General features: G+C 43.3%; 1 protein-coding gene and 1 long non-coding RNA gene across 2 annotated transcripts; both read left to right on the top strand.

The window, feature by feature from the left end:
- The first annotated feature begins 262 nt into the window (after nt 1-262).
- LOC147026466 (uncharacterized) lies at nt 263-2,901 on the top strand. The gene is made up of 3 exons (XR_015057926.1): nt 263-1,716; nt 2,425-2,636; nt 2,722-2,901. It is a non-coding gene; the product is annotated as an uncharacterized LOC147026466 (long non-coding RNA).
- Nucleotides 2,902-14,002: 11,101 nt separating this feature from the next.
- On the top strand, nt 14,003-14,763 carry LOC147026465 (uncharacterized). Its single transcript, XM_085880297.1, has 2 exons — nt 14,003-14,151; nt 14,347-14,763. The coding sequence occupies exons 1-2, from the start codon at nt 14,027-14,029 to the stop codon at nt 14,582-14,584; spliced, it is 363 nt and encodes a 120-aa protein (XP_085736423.1). The 5' UTR covers nt 14,003-14,026; the 3' UTR covers nt 14,585-14,763.
- Nucleotides 14,764-17,287: the final 2,524 nt, after the last annotated feature.

The raw sequence follows: 17,287 nt of genomic DNA, 5'->3' as shown, positions 1-17,287 counted from the left end.
GGCCCGATGGACGTTGGACAACTCGTGTCGCTTTGGGCGAGATTTGAGTTTGCTGTTGGGATCATCTCCATGGTGATACTTATCATCAACTCGCTTTGTGTGATTTATTTATGGATGAACAAACGGTTCCGGTAAAGATCTTCACAAGTGTTCATTTTATAATTGATCTACAAATTGAGAACAGAAAACTATGATCCTGATGGACCTCTCCACTGATGAATATGTTGTTAATGGAGTTTATATATCTGGTGGTCCTCTGGTTGATACATTTGAACGACACAGAGAAATGTTCTCTCAAACGAAGTTCTGGTTTTTCTTGTGTGTTCACAGAAAGGAGAAGAAAGTTGATGGAGAAGATGAGTCTGATGGGGAGGATAAAGATGTGGAAGATGATGATGGCAGATTGGATTCAGAAGACGAGGAATGTGATTGTGATGATGGAGACGACAGATATGATTGTGACGATGACGACGAATGTGATTGCGATGATGACGACGAATGTGATTGTGACGATGTATTCGAAGAATGTGATTATGATGATGGAGACGACGAATGTGATTGTGACGATGACGATGACGGACTTCATTGTGAGGATGGGGACAATGAAGGTCTTTGTTCCGATGACGATTTTAATTGAAGACAGGAACACCAGGTTCACAGGGGAGGAGGGGGAAAGGCTCTATTTTGTGTTGTACAACTTTCAGGAATCTGATTCCATTTCAGTTGTCGTTTTTCCCAGTAGTTTTCGATTAGATAAGGTCAGCAGCACAGTTTACCACCCTCTGGGTGGGACGAGTTTGCACATCACCTGCTAAAAAGAGTAGTGTGTGTTGCAAAAAGACTATTTTGATGTTATTATGGTGTGTGTAAAGGGTGCTGAAGTGGTCAAAGCAGTTCAAACGGTGTAAAGGTCATACTGGCTCTTCCAAAAAAAGGGATCAAAATGGATCTATGTGGTCTCAACGGGTCTAAAGGATCTGTGGGTAAAAATGTCAAAGAGGTCAAAGGATACATCGGAGTGTAAAGGGTCGTGTTGGGTTTAAAGGTCTTAAGGGTAAACAGGGTCGAAAGGAGCAACAGCAGCAACAGAAGCAGCACGGTGTTGAGGGGCTGCAGGAAAAGCAGAACCCTCATTGTGATCACAGGCTGAAACAGCAACACAAGCAACATGTTGCTGAGTGGCTGCAACAGCAACAGCAAGATCAGAAACATCATGGTGTTGACAGGTCATACCACATGCAGGACCTTCAACAGGTAAGCACTCTTCTGTACTTTGGACACTTGGGGTGAACACATTGGGTGCAAAGACAGCAAACCCCAAGATCGGGACGTGAAACTGAAATACATTTTGCCACTTGTTCTTTGACAGACATTGCTGTTCATACTTCCTTCGATGAAGAAGACTGTTCTTAATTGTGGAGATAATTGTAATTATAACTTTGGTGGGAAGGTAACTTATTGACATAGTCATCACTGTGCAGGTTCAATCACAAGAAGTTTAACTTCCCACGACTGGATTATTCACCTTTTCGTCGTTACGGTTCCATCAGTGCATTCCCTTCTGTGCCCTTTCCTGAACAAGTTATCAAACTCATGAAGATATAAACGTATTTATTCTTTTATATTTTTATTGTTTCTTTTCTGAAGACCCCTCAGAAGAGGTGCTCGTTAACTCCCCTCCACCCCCTCGAATGAAACCATCTTACCGGTTGGAACGTAAGTTGCCAAGATTCTTGCCTTACATTACAAATTATTCCAAACTTTGTATAAACTGCATGTTCTTCACTCCCATCAGATCCCATTCTGTCTGTGTCTCAAAAGCGTTTGGAACAAATGAATGTTTTGCTGTACTCTTAGCCAGACAAGAACCAAACAGATCAAACAGTTGGTGAAAGTCCAGCATGAGTGTGAATGTATCCAGATGTAATTCATTGTGTACAACTGGATGATCATTAAAATTAATTAAATCGATGAATGTTGGTGAAAAAAAAAAATCGATGCAATTAAATTAATTAATTAAATCGATGAATCTTGGTAATTAAATCGAAGCAGGTTGGATGTCACGTGGCAGTTTTCCAGCTTCTTCCTCATTTCCTCATCTGCCGTGACCAAGGTGAGTGGATTCTTCCCGAAACGTCGCCTGTTCCGATAAGTAGTAAGTTCAGCTTTTTTCAATTATAAACTTTTTCTGCATTAAAATTAATTGTTTGAAAAACGTAAATTAAAAGCCAGTATGACTTTGTGATGAAGAAAGTGAAGATGTGAAATTGTCGGCAAAAGGAAAGGGAAATTGAACTAAGATGCAGAAAGCAATGGAGAGAATACAGTGTTTCCAGGATTGTGCAAGAAGGCATTATCATGATGAACATTATGAATGCGGTGATATGCAGTGGTTTTCACTTCCTTTTGCTGATATGTGTGCAGAGACCCAGAAAACGAGTTCTACCTTGACCCAGCATATCAATTCTACCTTGATGATCCATAAAATTCGGGAAAATCAGGAAAAGAGTTCTACGTTGAGGGCGCAAAATATGAGACAGACCTTCCAGACTCCAAAAATGAGTTCTATCTTGGAGACCTTTGGAGTTCTAAACCAATCTATCCGTCATTCTTGGTTGGTTGTTGCTTGATGAGTGGTAAGTTCAGTTGATTAAAAATTAACGGTTATATATTATTTAATTCTATATGAGACATGTAATGTATTTATTTATTCTTTTTCAGCAATATCAAGAAAGTGCTGGGAAGACCTGAGATTTCCTGAGACAAATTTACAATACATCTCTTCCTTTCCACTTCTTCAAACTTGAAACAACTGAAACTTCAATCGTAAGGCAGAACTGGAAGAAAAAAACAAAAAATTTGTTGAGTTGAAACACTGCATTGACCTTGTATTATTATTGAACTGCTCAAAAAAAACATTAAACTGTTTAAAAAATCATAATTCGTTGAGTTGTTTGATCCTCGGGGAGGATCTCTCAGTCTTTCGTTGTTGTTCTTCTTCTTGTTGTGGACTTTTTAGATCCACGTGGAGGATTTCTCTGTCTTACTCACGTTGTTGTTGTTCTTCTTCTTCCTGTGGAGTTTTTAGATCCTCGTGGAGGATCTCAAAGTCTTTCTAACGTTGTTGTTCTTCATCTTCTTCTCGTGGAATTTTTTTGTTTCACAGCCCACAGTTTTCATCGAAACTTTCTGAAACTTGGCAGAAAATGTAAAAATACCCTGTGCAGACACTAACGATCTCCGATTTTGGAAATTCCTCCCAGAAATAAAAGTTATGACGTCAAAATATCTCAGCTAATGGAAATTGCCAAAAAAAATTATCTCCGAAAATAGGCAAGCTTTTTGAATTCTGTTTGTAGGAATCGAACAGGGCATTAGCAGAGATGAATTACCGCACATATGATGCATCACTATGACGTCATATCAATTTTTATGACGTTATTCCTATTTTTTGACATTTTTTGTTTCACAACCCAGAGTTTTCATCGGATCTTCGTGAAACTTGCCAACTATATGCAGAAAGCCCACACACAGGCAATAACCATGTCCAATTTTGGAAATTCTTCCCAGATGTCATAATATCGCCGCTAATGGAAATCGCCCATACCATTATCTCCGAAACTCGGCAAGCTGTTTGAATTTTGTTTGCGGGAATCAAGCCGGGCATTAGCACAGATAATTTATCGCAAACCTGTTACATCCCAATGACGTCATATTCGTTTTTATGACCTCATCCTTAAGAGTACGAGGATGTTTGCTCATTTGAGCTTGTTTTTTAAAAAAAAATTGTGTAAAAATGATTAATGATCATTTTTATATGGAAATGTGGTGGGTCAAATCGCAGAGAGAGCGCTGATGAGGGGAGGCTGGGGAGGAGACGGGAGAAGACAAAAAGACCACAGACCAGCCTGCGGTGAGAGAGTGAGAGGCCCAAAGACTCAGCCTCATCGCGGGAGATGCCAATGATCGGAAATGTCTTGGTTTCCACAGCGTGAAGCCGAGAAAGGTGGGAGGCAGGAGCACCAGCCTGGAGGGGAGACCAGTACTCCATCAGGCTGCGGACGAAAGCTTTGTTGGTGGTCAGGAGATCAGGTGGGCCAAGGAAGGACTTTGCACGACGGAGGATTCCCAGTCGGCGACTGGCTTTGGAGGCGAGGTTTGAAATGCGGCTTCCCAGAAAAGGTCATGCTAGATAGTGAGACCCAGAAGCTTGAAAGAAAGGACTTCTTCTAGAGGATTGTTGAGAAAGTGGATTGGGGTCCTTTAAGAGAGACATAGTGAGAGTGTGTGATTTGTCCGGGTGGAAAGACATGTTCCACGTGTTGGACCAGTTTGTGATTTTACCCAGATCTGCAGTGAGCGAAGAAGCTGCAGCATGCCGGTCTGAGGGATGACAGATGGCATGGCAGAGGGCGGAGTCATCAGCACCCAGAACACTACCTTGAGGAACTCCATCCTGGCAGGAAGATGGGATGAAAGAACTCCATTTAGGGCCACATGTTGACTGCGATAGGAGAGGAAGTCTGCGAGCCAAGAGTGCAGATGGCCTTGGATACCACAGGAAGAGAGTTTGTTGAGCAGGGCAGGGTGCCAGATCGTGTCAAACGCATGCGATATGTCTCGGGATATGGTTCTGATTTCATGCCCGGCATTGAGGACCTCCATCCAATGTTGGGAGAGCAGAAGCAGCATATCCAGGGTCGGGTGACATGGACTGAAACCAACTTGAAGATCGGAAATCAAGCCATTGGAGAAGAGGAAGGATATATTGTCTGAAGCGATGATGGATTCCATAACCTTGCTGATGATTGGCAGAAGGCTGATTGGTCTGTCGTTGCAGGGATCTGTTTTTGCACATTTTTTATGCAGGGCAGGAATGTTTACTGATTTCCAAGCAGATGGCAGATGACTTTGGGTAAATGAGATGGTGAGTAGAACAGAGAGCATGAGCAAGAGCAGAAGAGCAGGTTTTGAGGACACTTGGACTGATGCCGTCTGGACTGGTTGCAGAATCTGAGTTGAGGTTTGACAGAAAGCTCTCCACCTTGTCAGGAGAAAAGGACACAAAGTCCAGGGACAGTTGGGTGTGACTGGGCAAGGTGGGTAGAGAAAGCTTTGGGTTTTATACACAAGATTTATCTGCAAACACCGAGTTTAGGCATTTAGCCTTTTCACGGCGGTGTCAGCAGCGTGGCCATTTGAGATAAGGGAGGGGATGGAGTGGGAACATACACCACAAACAGATTTGATTAGACGCCACCACGATTTTTGAGGTGGGAGAGAGGTTTGAAAGTTCGGACTTGAGCTTTCAAAGATGATGTTTTGTCGCTCTCCAGAGAGTTGATACACACTTGTTCCAAGCTTTATGGACGGAACTGAGATTACCCTCAGTTGGGTTTGCTTTCCTTGAGGATAACACAAGTTGTTTCAGGACAACTGCCTCGCCACAAGCTTCAGTGAACCAAGGGCGGGAGGAAGGCTTGGACAACTGAAGACGAGAGGGGATAAATCTGTGCATGAGGGAGAGCAAGTTTCTTTGAAAGAATTCCCAGGATCAGTTGATGTTGGAGAAAGTAGCGATAGGAAACCAATCTGCAAGTTTGATGGCTGCTTGGAGACCCTGCCAATCAGCTTGAGTGAAATGCCAGACTCGACGGTGGTGAGGTGGTTCTCTGATAATAGCCAGAGGGATGTCCACTTTGACAACGATGTGGTCAGAAGAACCAATTGAGGAATTTCGAAAGAAAGAATTGAGGATTTTAGAAATCTCACCCAAGTTGTTCACGTTTGGATTATGCTGACCTTTTGGTCCATGGTGACTTCAAAAATATTTCGCAGTTTGAATTCAGTGACCTGAAATATATATCTTCTTCAACTTTCAAGTCAATCAGATGAAAATTGTGGATTTTAGAAACACCAACTTTGTTGTTGACCTTGGGCCTATGTTGACCTTTTGGTCCATGTTGACCTCAAAAATAATTGGTTGGTTTAATTAATTGACCTGAAATATAAATCCTCTTCAAATTTTAAGTGGATCAATGAAAATTGATGATTTTATAAATCTCACCAAAGTTGTTGACCTTTGCCCTATGTTGACCTTATGACATTTTGACCTGAAAAACAATAGGCTTCATCCTTATGAAAAACTGTACCAAGTGATGAAGCTTCGTGAAGATCGGTTTAAAATTGTGAATTGTAAAAGTGTAAAAGTCGATAAACAAACAAACAAACAGACAGAAAAAAATGGCCCATAGGGCCAGGACTTTACGAAATTCAACAAGATCGCGTACCTTCGAGAATATTGAGCGATAATAGGTATTTTTGGGGTTAAACCTAGTTTTTAGGGAAAACAAACAAAAAAAATAAAAAATTAATGTAAAATACCTGCCACCTCCTTAATCCGTAACGGATGTGACCAATTTTTGAACCAGTCAAAGATACTCCCCTCCTACGTCCGTGTTTCAAATTTGAAAGGAATCCGTTTAGATTTGGCGGAGACATGAATTTTTGAAAATCGGACCATGCTAAAAGATACGGATTTTCGCGATTTTCAGGAATTTTTCCTGACCTTGACCTTTGACCTTGACATATCAAAAGTTATAGAGTTCTATTCCGGTGGCCAATAAGTCCATTGGTGAAGCTCCATGACATTCCAAATTGAAATGCGACCTGGAGAGTGAGACATACACACAAACAAACTCACAAACTGAACCGACCATCAGACTTGACAAAATCTTAGATTTCGTCAAGTAATAACAATATTGACGAACCAATTTACTTGAATAATCTTCGATTTTGCACATAACAACCAAACAGACAGAAAGAGGTGAAAACAAAACCTCCTTCGCTTTGGTTGCGGGGTCACTGAAAGGAATGAAACGGTTGCAAGTCCAGCATGACCCATGAGGGATAGAAAATCACCTGCTCAGTGAGATAGTCAACCTTCGAACGAATATTTTGAGAGATATTCAGATTCGTGTGAGAACAGCGAAGTAAATGTTGAATGCTCATACAACTATATGCGTGTGTCTGTGTGTGTGCGTGTGTGTGTGTGCATGTGTGTGTGTGTGTGTCTCCTCCATAAGTCGAAAATAATAAATCCCAGCATCATGAAACTGTGTATGCATACAAAGTGAACTCCAAAGAAGTGCATGAGTGAAAATTGGTTGTTTCAGTTCATGCAAACACCCCTTTTGAAGATAATTAATTAATGGCCTTTTAAAATTATATTCTTCATCAGGCGATGCTCGGCCACTTCACTCTGGGGTATTAACACGTTTCCTGGGTAACCTCGCTGGGGTCTGAAGCTGCCATGAAGAAACACGTCCGTCTTTCAAATTTGAAAGGAATCCGTTTCGATTTGGCGGAGACATGAATTTTTGAAAATCGGACCATGCGAAAAGATACGGATTTTCGCGATTTTCAGGAATTTTTCCTGACCTTGACCTTTGACCTTGACATATCAAAAGTTATAGAGTTCTATTCCGGTGGCCAATAAGTCCATTGGTGAAGCTCCATGACATTCCAAATTGAAATGCGACCTGGAGAGTGAGACGTACACACAAACAAACTCACAAACTGAACCGACCATCAGACTTGACAAAATCTTAGATTTCGTCAAGTAATAACAATATTGACGAACCAATTTACTTGAATAATCTTCGATTTTGCACGTAACAACCAAACAGACAGAAAGAGGTGAAAACAAAACCTCCTTCGCCTTTGGTTGCGGGGTCACTGAAAGGAATGAAACGGTTGCAAGTCCAGCACGACCCATGAGGGATAGAAAATCACCTGCTCGGTGAGATACTCAACCTTCGAACGAATATTTTGAGAGATATTCAGATTCGTGTGAGAACAGCGAAGTAAATGTTGAATGCTCATACAACTATATGCGTGTGTGTGTGTGCGTGTGTGTGTGTGTGTGTGTGTGTGTGTCTCCTCCATAACTCGAAAATAATAAATCCCAGCATCATGAAACTGTGCATGCATACAAAGTGAACTCCAAGGAAGTGCATGGGTGAAAATTGGTTGTTTCAGTTCATGCAAACACCCCTTTTGAAGATAATTAATTAATGGCCTTTTTAAATTATATTCTTCATCAGGCGATGCTCGGCCACTTCACTCTGGGGTATAAACACGTTTCCTGGGTAACCTCGCTGGGGTCTGAAGCTGCCATGTTTTTGGCCTGCTCAACCATGCCCTGACTTGGAACAGCCCACAACGATTTCTTAACGATAAAGATTTTTCTTTCACTTTCCTCACTCATATTATCAAATCCCTGTTCATCACAGGTACGAATCACCGTGTACATCGCTTTTGTAAGTACTGCAGTTTTCACATTTGGAGCTTGGAGTGATTTCATGCATTATATGATACGATTTTCCACGATCGACTCTCACAGCCTAATTAAAGTATATCATCAAAATATTGTTTCGGTTTTGAGGATCGGATATCGTTCAGACTAAATCAGTGTTGAACTCTGCTGTGAAATCTGATAATTTAAAGAAATCTAAGTCTTATATCTAAGCCGATATACCTATTTACTTTAAGCAAGCGAGGCTATGTTCCCTCGTCAAGCGATACACAGGAAAATGTGAAATTTTCAAATCATTAAACTTATCTTTTTCTCCTGTTTGAAGAATTATATTGAGTGAACAAAAAATGCAGGAACGTGCCAAAATTAACCAGCTTCATTGAGCTTTATGATTCAATACATTCATTGCTCGACCTCACGCCATTTCCGCCACAGGGGCTGCCTTTCTATTGCGTCTGACAGATTTGTGTCTATGTTTTCGGATATTTTGCGAGATGCTCTGCAGGGAATCAAAGCGACTCTGGTGAAAAATGGACGTTTCAAAAAAGTAATGACGTTTGCGTGGACCCCGAACAGATGTACCAAGTGACGCATACACAGATGAGCAGGCAGATGGTGGATTATCTGCAATGTTTATTTCACTGGCGATTGAATTTCGATGTCGCCAGGGTTGTTCTTCATTAAGCTGCAACTCTTTTGTGGATAAAGTCATTAATTGAATGAATTAATTCTATTTCATTAACTGCTGTGTGCACAGTGAATACCGGCTTTAAAGTTGAAGGTATCCTGTATGATATGCAACAACAACCTGGCCGACCGTTCCTTATCAACCATTTCATTGGATTGCATGCATGAGCACTTAAACCACATACTGATCGCCTTACAGTCGATGGCAGTCCTGCGCTATGTCCTTCTGAGCGATTCGTTTATTCAGTGAGGAAGCTTTTGCCCGCCACGTCATTCAGAGAGAGTGGTTCATGCTGTGCTGCCCTAAGCAAGTGGTTCGTGCTCCGTCACCCTGAGCGAGTGGTTTGTGCTTTGCTGCCCTGAGCGAGTAGTGCATGCGCTGCTGCCCTGAACAATTGGTGCCTGCTCTGACACCCGAAGTGAGTGGTTCGTTCCCCGTCACCCTGAGCAATATCACCCGATTTTCGAGCTGTTTTCCATATTAACCTATTTTGGAAATTACAGAGCAAAATTTTTTTCCACACATAAGACACAGCTGTTTCGAAAGCTTAATGTTTGTGAACATATCCCTGAAACATCTATATAAAGTTAATATAAATGCAAAATTATTTTTCGGTGAAAGCAACTCAAGGTTTTTGGGACGTAACCAAAATCAGCTGTGTGTGTGTGTGTGTGTGTGTGTGTGTGTGTGTGTGTGTGTGTGTGTGTGTGTGTGTGTGTGTGTGTGTGTGTGTGTGTGTGTGTGTGTATGTATGTGTATGTATGTGTATGTGTGTTGTTGATAAAGCATCTCTCCACTCTCACTCTCCCTCTCTCCCTCTCTCCCTCTCTCCCACTCTCCCTCTCTCCCTGTGTACCATCTTTGCTCGACTCCCTCCCAATACAGTGCAGCACCCTCCTCCCACATCTCTCTCACTCTCTCCCTTCTCTCTCTTTCTGTCTGTCTCTAGACATATCCGGACAGTGGTTATGTCTGGATGGTGTTTGTCTCTTGACGTGTCCGGGCAGGGTTTTGTCCGCACGTATCCAAGCTGTGTTTGTCTCTGGACTTGTCCGGGGGGGGGGGGGGGGTTGTCTCCAGATGTGTCTGGGCGGTGTTTGTCTCCAGACGTGTCCGGGCAGTGTATGTCTCCCGGCGTCTCCAAGCTGTGTTTGTCTCTCTCAGCTTGGCTCCAGACACATCTGGAGTTTTTCTCTGGACGCTTCTGGGTGGTAATTATTGCTCCACCGCACGTCTGCCTTTCCTTCCTCTCACCTCACACTGTTTTGCCTTCCCCATCCCTCCTCCCTCCTCCCTCCTCCCTCCTTGCAGTCCTCCTCCCTCCTCTCTCCTCTCTCTCTCTCTCTCTCTCTCTCTCTCTCTCTCTCTCTCTCTCTCTCTCTCTCTCTCTGTGTCCCATCTTTGCTCTCACTCTCCCCCTTCCTCTCACCCTCCCACTTCCTTCTCTCTCTTTCTGTCTGTCTCTGGACATATCCGCACGGTGGTTATGTCTGGATGCCGTTTGTCTCTTGATGTGTCCGGGCAGGGCTTTTATCTGGACGTGTCCAAGCGGGGTTTGTCTCCGGGCGTGTCCGGGTGGTGTTTGTCTCCAGACGAGTGTGCGTGGTGTTTGTCTCCGAAGGTGTCCTGGGGATGTTTGTCTCCAGACGTGTCCGAGCAGTGTTTGTTTCCGGACGTGTCTGGGTGGTGTTTGTCTCCGGACGTGTCTGGGCGGTGTTTGTCTCGGAAGTGTCTGGGCAGTGTTTGTCTACGGACGTGTCTGATTGGTGTTTGTCTCCGGACGTGTCTGGGCGGTGTTTGTCTCCGGTCGTCTCCAAGCAATGTTTGTCTCTATCAGCTTGGCTCCAGACACAACTGGATTTTTTTTTTCTCTGGACGTTTTGGGTGGTAATTATTGCTCCAACACACATCTGCGTTCCCTTCCTCTCAGCTCACACTGTCTTCCCTTCCCCATCCCTCCTTGCTCCTCCTCCCTCCTCCCTACTTTCTCTCTCTCTCTCTCTCTCTCTCTCTCTCTCTCTCTCTCTCTCTCTCTCTCTCTCTCTCTGTCTCTCTCTCTCTTTCTCTCTCTTTCTCTCTCTTTCTCTCTCTTTCTCTCTCTTTCTCTCTCTTTCTCTCTCTCTCTCTTTCTGTCTCTTTCTTTCTCTCTCTCCCTTATCCCCCCTTTTTTTCTCCCTCCCCCTTTAGTATTCCCATCACTGAAATGATGGGTGGAATTGACTTGAACTCCAACATAACGGAAACCACAATTTTAACATTAACTGCTCGATTTCTAAACTCAATTCCAATGCTGGCCTCACCCCATTAATTTGCCCATCCACACCCTTTTTGAGTCTTTCCCTTACAAATCCCACAAGACATAAACATTTGTTCTTCATCTCTTTTAATAGAGAGGTTTTATTGTGCATAAATTAAAAAAAGAAAGTTAATCAGTTGAGACATTTGAAGGACATTACCATAAAACAGACTAAAAGAAAACCACAAGGCTTTCAGTTCAGTGTTCAGTTCTCCAGTTGGAGGTTGCCGAGTCTGAGCCAGAGCCCCCGAGGCTGTTTCAGAATCCTCTTCATCGACATCTGTGATCGTGAGACGAGTTCGTGTTCTTCTTCTTCTTTGCACAAATGAGCAAAGAGAGTGGACAAAGTCTGTTTGCCGACATAACACAGGGTCCATGGAATAGATTAATGCTACTTCTGGTATTCAGAGATGTGATGCACTTCGTCCTCTCCTCAATATTTGAATGCATCTCTTGAACGCAAAGATATGAGGAACAAATCAAAAGATGCATCTCAAACATGCATCTCGCTGTTTGTCCAAGAGTGATTTTCATCTCTCGACATCTGATTCCTGCAGTTAAGAAGGATGTTCTGCCTGCCTTAAAATTTAGCAATACTGGTATTGGCCCGTAGGGGCGGGCCCATAGGTGCGTAAACGACGACTGGATTGGGGCATTATTTCAATTAGATTGGAACAACCGTATCACAAATGGCCATAACTTGGGAAACAGACTCAGGTCTCCAGCGTCAATTGTGACGTCATATCAAGCAAAGAAGAATTGTGTTGTCCTGTCATTGGTCGATAGATAAATGGCCGTAACTTGGGAACCGCTTGTCCGATTCATACCAAACCTTGAAAAGCACATCCGCGGGTCCCCGGCAATATTCCTGGCAAGTTTCAGTCAGATCGGACCATCAATCGTGCAAAAAAATAAATAAATAAATAAATAAATAAACATTAATTGTGACGTCATTCGTGAAGGAAAAGCACCGTGCCTTGTCATTGGCTGACAGATAAACGGCCGTAACTTGGGAACCGCTTGTCCGATCGATATCAAACCTCGAAAAGGCACATCTGCGGGGCCCCGGCAATATTCCTGGCAAGTTTCAATCCGATCGGACTGGCGGTTGTCGAGAAACGGCGGTCACAGACACACACACACACACGCACACACACACACACACACACACACACACACACACACACACACACACACACACACACACACACACACACACACACACACACACACACACACACACACACACACACACACACGCACACATTGCTGGAATTATAGATACATTATTTATGTGTATCGCTTATTGTATTATCGCTTAATAAACACATTATATGTGTTTATTATTAGCGATAATAAACGAATCGCTCAGAAGGACATAGCGCAGGACTGCCATCGAATGTAAGGCGATCAGTATGTGGTTTAAGTGCTCATGCATGCAATCCAATGAAATGGTTGATAAGGAACGGTCGGCCAGGTTGTTGTTGCATATCATACAGGATACCTTCAACTTTAAAGCCGGTCTTCACTGTTCACACAGCAGTTAATGAAATCGAATTAATTCATTCAATTAATGACTTTATCCACAAAAGAGTTGCAGCTTAATGAAGAACAAAATATGTGTATAATGCATTATTTAAGGGCCGGTGTGATGCTTGGTATGGAAGCAGAACTGCCCAGATTCCAACTGACAGAATCAAACAGCACGTCCCTTTGTCCATCAGGAAAAACACTATTGGTCCGTGAATACAGCCGGTACCTGCTTGTAGGAAGGTGCCAACATCAATCCCAACATCATGTGCATCTGCTATTGGACAGCATTTGATTGAGAATGCAAACAGTGCTGAACATTATAATGTGGATGCATTCAAGATATTGATGTTGATCATCTCCATGCTGATGGAGAACATACAAATACACAAAGTGTTTCCTTTATATAATAAGTACAGTACTGCACAATAAAACCTGTATTTCAAGAGTTTAAGAATGAATGCTTTACTGGTGAGGGGTAAAACGACTTTCAGGCAAACATGTACACAAACATTACAAACCATGATATAATTTCATCGAAACATGGGATGATGATACAATGAAAACTGAAATGGGTTCGTTTGGAACGCAATGGGTTACCATGACAACAATGCTTGCAGCATCACAAAGACCATCATCGCGATGCATTGTGTGTTCACTTTTTTGAACATTTCGACCGTTCTGCCACATTCGCTGCTACGATGTGGTCGTACCTTGTTGTGCTCTTGAGTTTTTTCAAGGAATTTCAAGAGGATATGTTTCCGTCGCACCTGCAAGTGCGTCCAGGAGTCTGGACTATAAGGAATTCTTACCAGGTCAGTGGGAAACGAAGAGAAAGACCGTCCCTGATGGACGGAGGATAAAGGTTTAAAGATCCATTGATGAGAATGAAGAGGAAGTTATAGAAACGGAGCAGATTGTGATATTCAAGAAATTATGACGGTTTTATTACGATGTGAACAAATGTTCTCTTAAATCTTGTTACAAGGAAACCACACCTGTTTGGAATGTTTGATCCATTTGCTGGGCCCGTGGTCAGAACGTCGTGTTTCAACTTCAGTTTGAAATGATCCCATTTAAGGGTTGTTATGAAGGAAATTGATTCCTGTTTTCATTGAAGTAACATTAATTTATTAAACTTGTTATTATATATCCGTGTCCACAGATCTTTGGGGAAGGTTCCATCTTCGGTCCGATGGACGTTGGACAACTCGTGTCGCTTTGGGCGAGATTTGAATTTTCTGTTGGGATCATCTCCATGGTGATACTTATCATCAACTCGCTTTGTGCGATTTATTTATGGATGAACAAACGGTTCCGGTAAAGATCTTCACAAGTGTTCATTTTACGATTGATCTTCAAATTAAGAACAGCAAACTATGATCCCGATGGACCTCTCCACTGATGAATGTTTTTTGGAGTTTATATATCTGGTGGTCCTCTGATTGATACATTTGTGCTACACAGAAAAATGTTCTCTAAAACGAAGTTCTGGTTTTTCTTGTGTGTTCACAGAAAGGACAAGAAAGTTGATGGAGAAGATGAGCCTGATGGGGAGGATAAAGATGTGGAAGAAGTGGAAGATGATGATGATGACAGATTTGATTCAGAAGACGACGGATGTGATTGCGACGATGACGACGAATGTGATTGCGACGATGATGATGGATGTGATTGTGACGATGACGATGACGGATGTCATTGTGAGGATGGGGACGATGAATGTATTTGTTCCGATGACGATTTTAATTGAGGACAGGAACACCAGGTTCACAGGGTTGGAGGGGGAGAGGCTCTATTTTGTGTTGTACAACTTCTAGGAATCTGATTTAATTTCAGTTGTAGTTTTTTCCAAGTAGTTTTCGATCAGATAAGGTCACCAGCACAGTTTACCACCCTCTGGGTGGGACGAGTTTGCACATCACCTGCTGAAAAGAGTAGTGTGTGTTGCAAAAAGACTATTTTGATGTGTGTGTGTGTGTGTGTGTGTGTGTGTGTGTGTGTGTGTGTGTGTGTGTGTGTGTGTGTGTGTGTGTGTAAAGGGTTCTGAAGTGGCCGAAGCAGTTCAAATGGTGTAAAGGTCATACGGGCTCTTACAAAAAAAGGGATCAAAATATATCGATGGGGTCGCAACGGGTCTAAAGGATCTGCAGGTAAAAATATCAAAGAGGTCAAAGGACATTTTGGAGTTTAAAGGGTAATGTGGGGTCTAAAGGTCGTAAGGGTAAACAGGGTCAAAAGGAGCAACAGCAACAACAGAAGCAGCACGGTGTTGAGGGGCTGCAGGAAAAGCAGAACCCTCATTGTGATCACAGGCTGAAACAGCAACACAAGCAACATGTTACTGAGGGGCTGCAACAGCAACAGCAGAAACATCACGGTGTTGAGAGGTCATACCACATGCAGGACCTTCAACAGGTAAGCACTCTTCTGTACTTTGGACAGTTGGGGTGAACACACTTGGTGCAAAGACAGCAAACCCCAAGATCAGGACGTTAAGCTGAAATACATTTTGCCACTTGTTCTTTTATAGACATTGATGTTAATACTTCCTTCGATGAAGAAGAATGTTCTTCATTGTGGAGAGAATTGTAATTACAACTTTTGTGGGAAGGTAACTTATTAACATGGTCATCGCGATGCAGGTTAAATCACAAGAAGTTTAACGTCTGTCGATTGGATTTTTCACCTTTTGGTCGTTACCTGTTCCATCAGTGTATTCCCTTCTGTGCCCTTTCCTGAATAAGTTATCAAACTGATGAAGATATCAATGTATTTAATCTTTTATATTTTTATTGTTTTTTTTTTTTCCCGAAGACCCCTCAGAAGAGGTGCTCGTTAACTCCCCTCCACCCCCTCGAATGAAACCATCCTACCGGTTGGAACGTAAGTTGCCAAGATTCTTGCCTTACATTACAAATTATTCCAAACTTTGTATAAACTACATGTTCTTCACCCCCATCGTGTCCCTTTCTGTCTGTCTCAGAAGTGTTCGGAACAAACGAATTTTTTTGGTGTTCTCTCAGCCAGACAAGAACCAAAAAGATCATCCAGTTGGTGAAAGTCTGGCATGAGTGTTGATGTATCCGTATATAATTAATTGTGTGCAACTGGATGATCATTAAAATTATTTAAATCGATGAATGTTGGTAATTATATCGAAACAGCTTGAATGTCACGTGGCAGTTTTCCAGGTCAGGTCAGGTATGGGAGCATGTGCTAGAACAGCACGTCGCTGCGTCCACTTTCCGCCGGTACTCCAGGGGCCTCCGTCTGGCCATCCCCCAGGCAGATGCCAGGCCCATCCCCATCTCCTTGAGATGATGGTCAACCTGTTGCAACCATGAGGCACGTGGTCGACCCACTGGCCTCCTCCACTCATGAAACTCCCTCGCTGAGAGAATCTGGTGAGCAGGATCAGAGTCAGCAAAACGAGCCACATGTCCATACAGCCGCAACTGACGCTCACGGACTATGCAGGTAACAAATCTCATCCGAGTCTCTCTCAGCAACTGCTCATTGGACACAAAATCAGACAAGCGATAGCCAAGGATTCTCCGAAGAGACCTGGTACCAAAGGAATTAAGTCTCCGTCTCAGATCCTTGGTCAGAGTCCAAGTCTCGCACCCATAGAGCAAGACTGGAAGTACCAAGGACCTGAAGACTCGGACTTTCGTCCTCCCGCACAGGTACCGGCAGCGCCACACCCCATGATCCAGTGAATCCATGACTCCCCAGGCCCGACCCAGACGTCTATTGACCTCTGACTCGCAGCCAGCAGAGACATGAATATCACTGCCAAGGTAAGTGAATCTCTCCACGACCTCAACATCCTCACCACAAACAGACACAGACAGGACAGCAGCATCCAAGATGTCACCGAAAGCCTGGATCTTAGTTTGACCCAAGAAACCCGTAATCCCAACGGCTCCGACTCCTCATTCAGCACCTCGAGGGCCCCCAAGAGGATGTCTGAAGTCTCCGCAAAGATGACTGCATCATCTGCAAAGTCAAGGTCCGAGATCTTGACATTCCCAAATGACGCACCGCAACTTGATCTCTCCGACATCCTCCCTAGAATCCAGTCCATACAAGTGCTGACAAGTGTGGGGGCAAGTACACATCCCTGACGAACTCCAGTAACAACTGGAAATAAGTCAGAGATGGTACCACCACACTTCACAGCACTCTCAGTACCAGAGTAGAGTTCAGACATCAGATCGATCAGTTTTGGTGGCTCCCCACGAAGACCAAGAATCCTCCAGAGGCCTTCCCGATTCACTGAATCGAACGCTTTACAGAGATCAACATAGGCTGCAAACAGCCCCTGCCGAAACTCTCGTCTGTGTTCGGTGAGGACACGAAGTGCAAGGATTCGTTTCAACTGGTTCACGTTTGCCCCGTTTCAACTGGTTCACCGCAGCCCGTGTTTCCACAAGCGTAGGTGGACCACAGT

The sequence above is a fragment of the Eptatretus burgeri genome, chromosome 5 (genome assembly GCF_056783735.1).
Source record: "Eptatretus burgeri isolate ZD-2024b chromosome 5, Ebu_testis_v1, whole genome shotgun sequence".
NCBI classification, from domain to species: domain Eukaryota; kingdom Metazoa; phylum Chordata; class Myxini; order Myxiniformes; family Myxinidae; genus Eptatretus; species Eptatretus burgeri.
Note: the sequence above shows the minus strand (reverse complement) of the source record. Positions and strands in the feature narration are given on the sequence as shown.

Excerpts from the sequence above, each read along its gene's own strand:
- LOC147026465 (XM_085880297.1), top strand. The coding sequence starts at position 14,027 with ATGGACGTTGGACAACTCGTGTCGCTTTGGGCGAGATTTGAATTTTCT. Across the intron at positions 14,152-14,346 it reads TGGATGAACAAACGGTTCCG|AAAGGACAAGAAAGTTGATG; the intron begins GTAAAGATCTTC and ends GTGTGTTCACAG.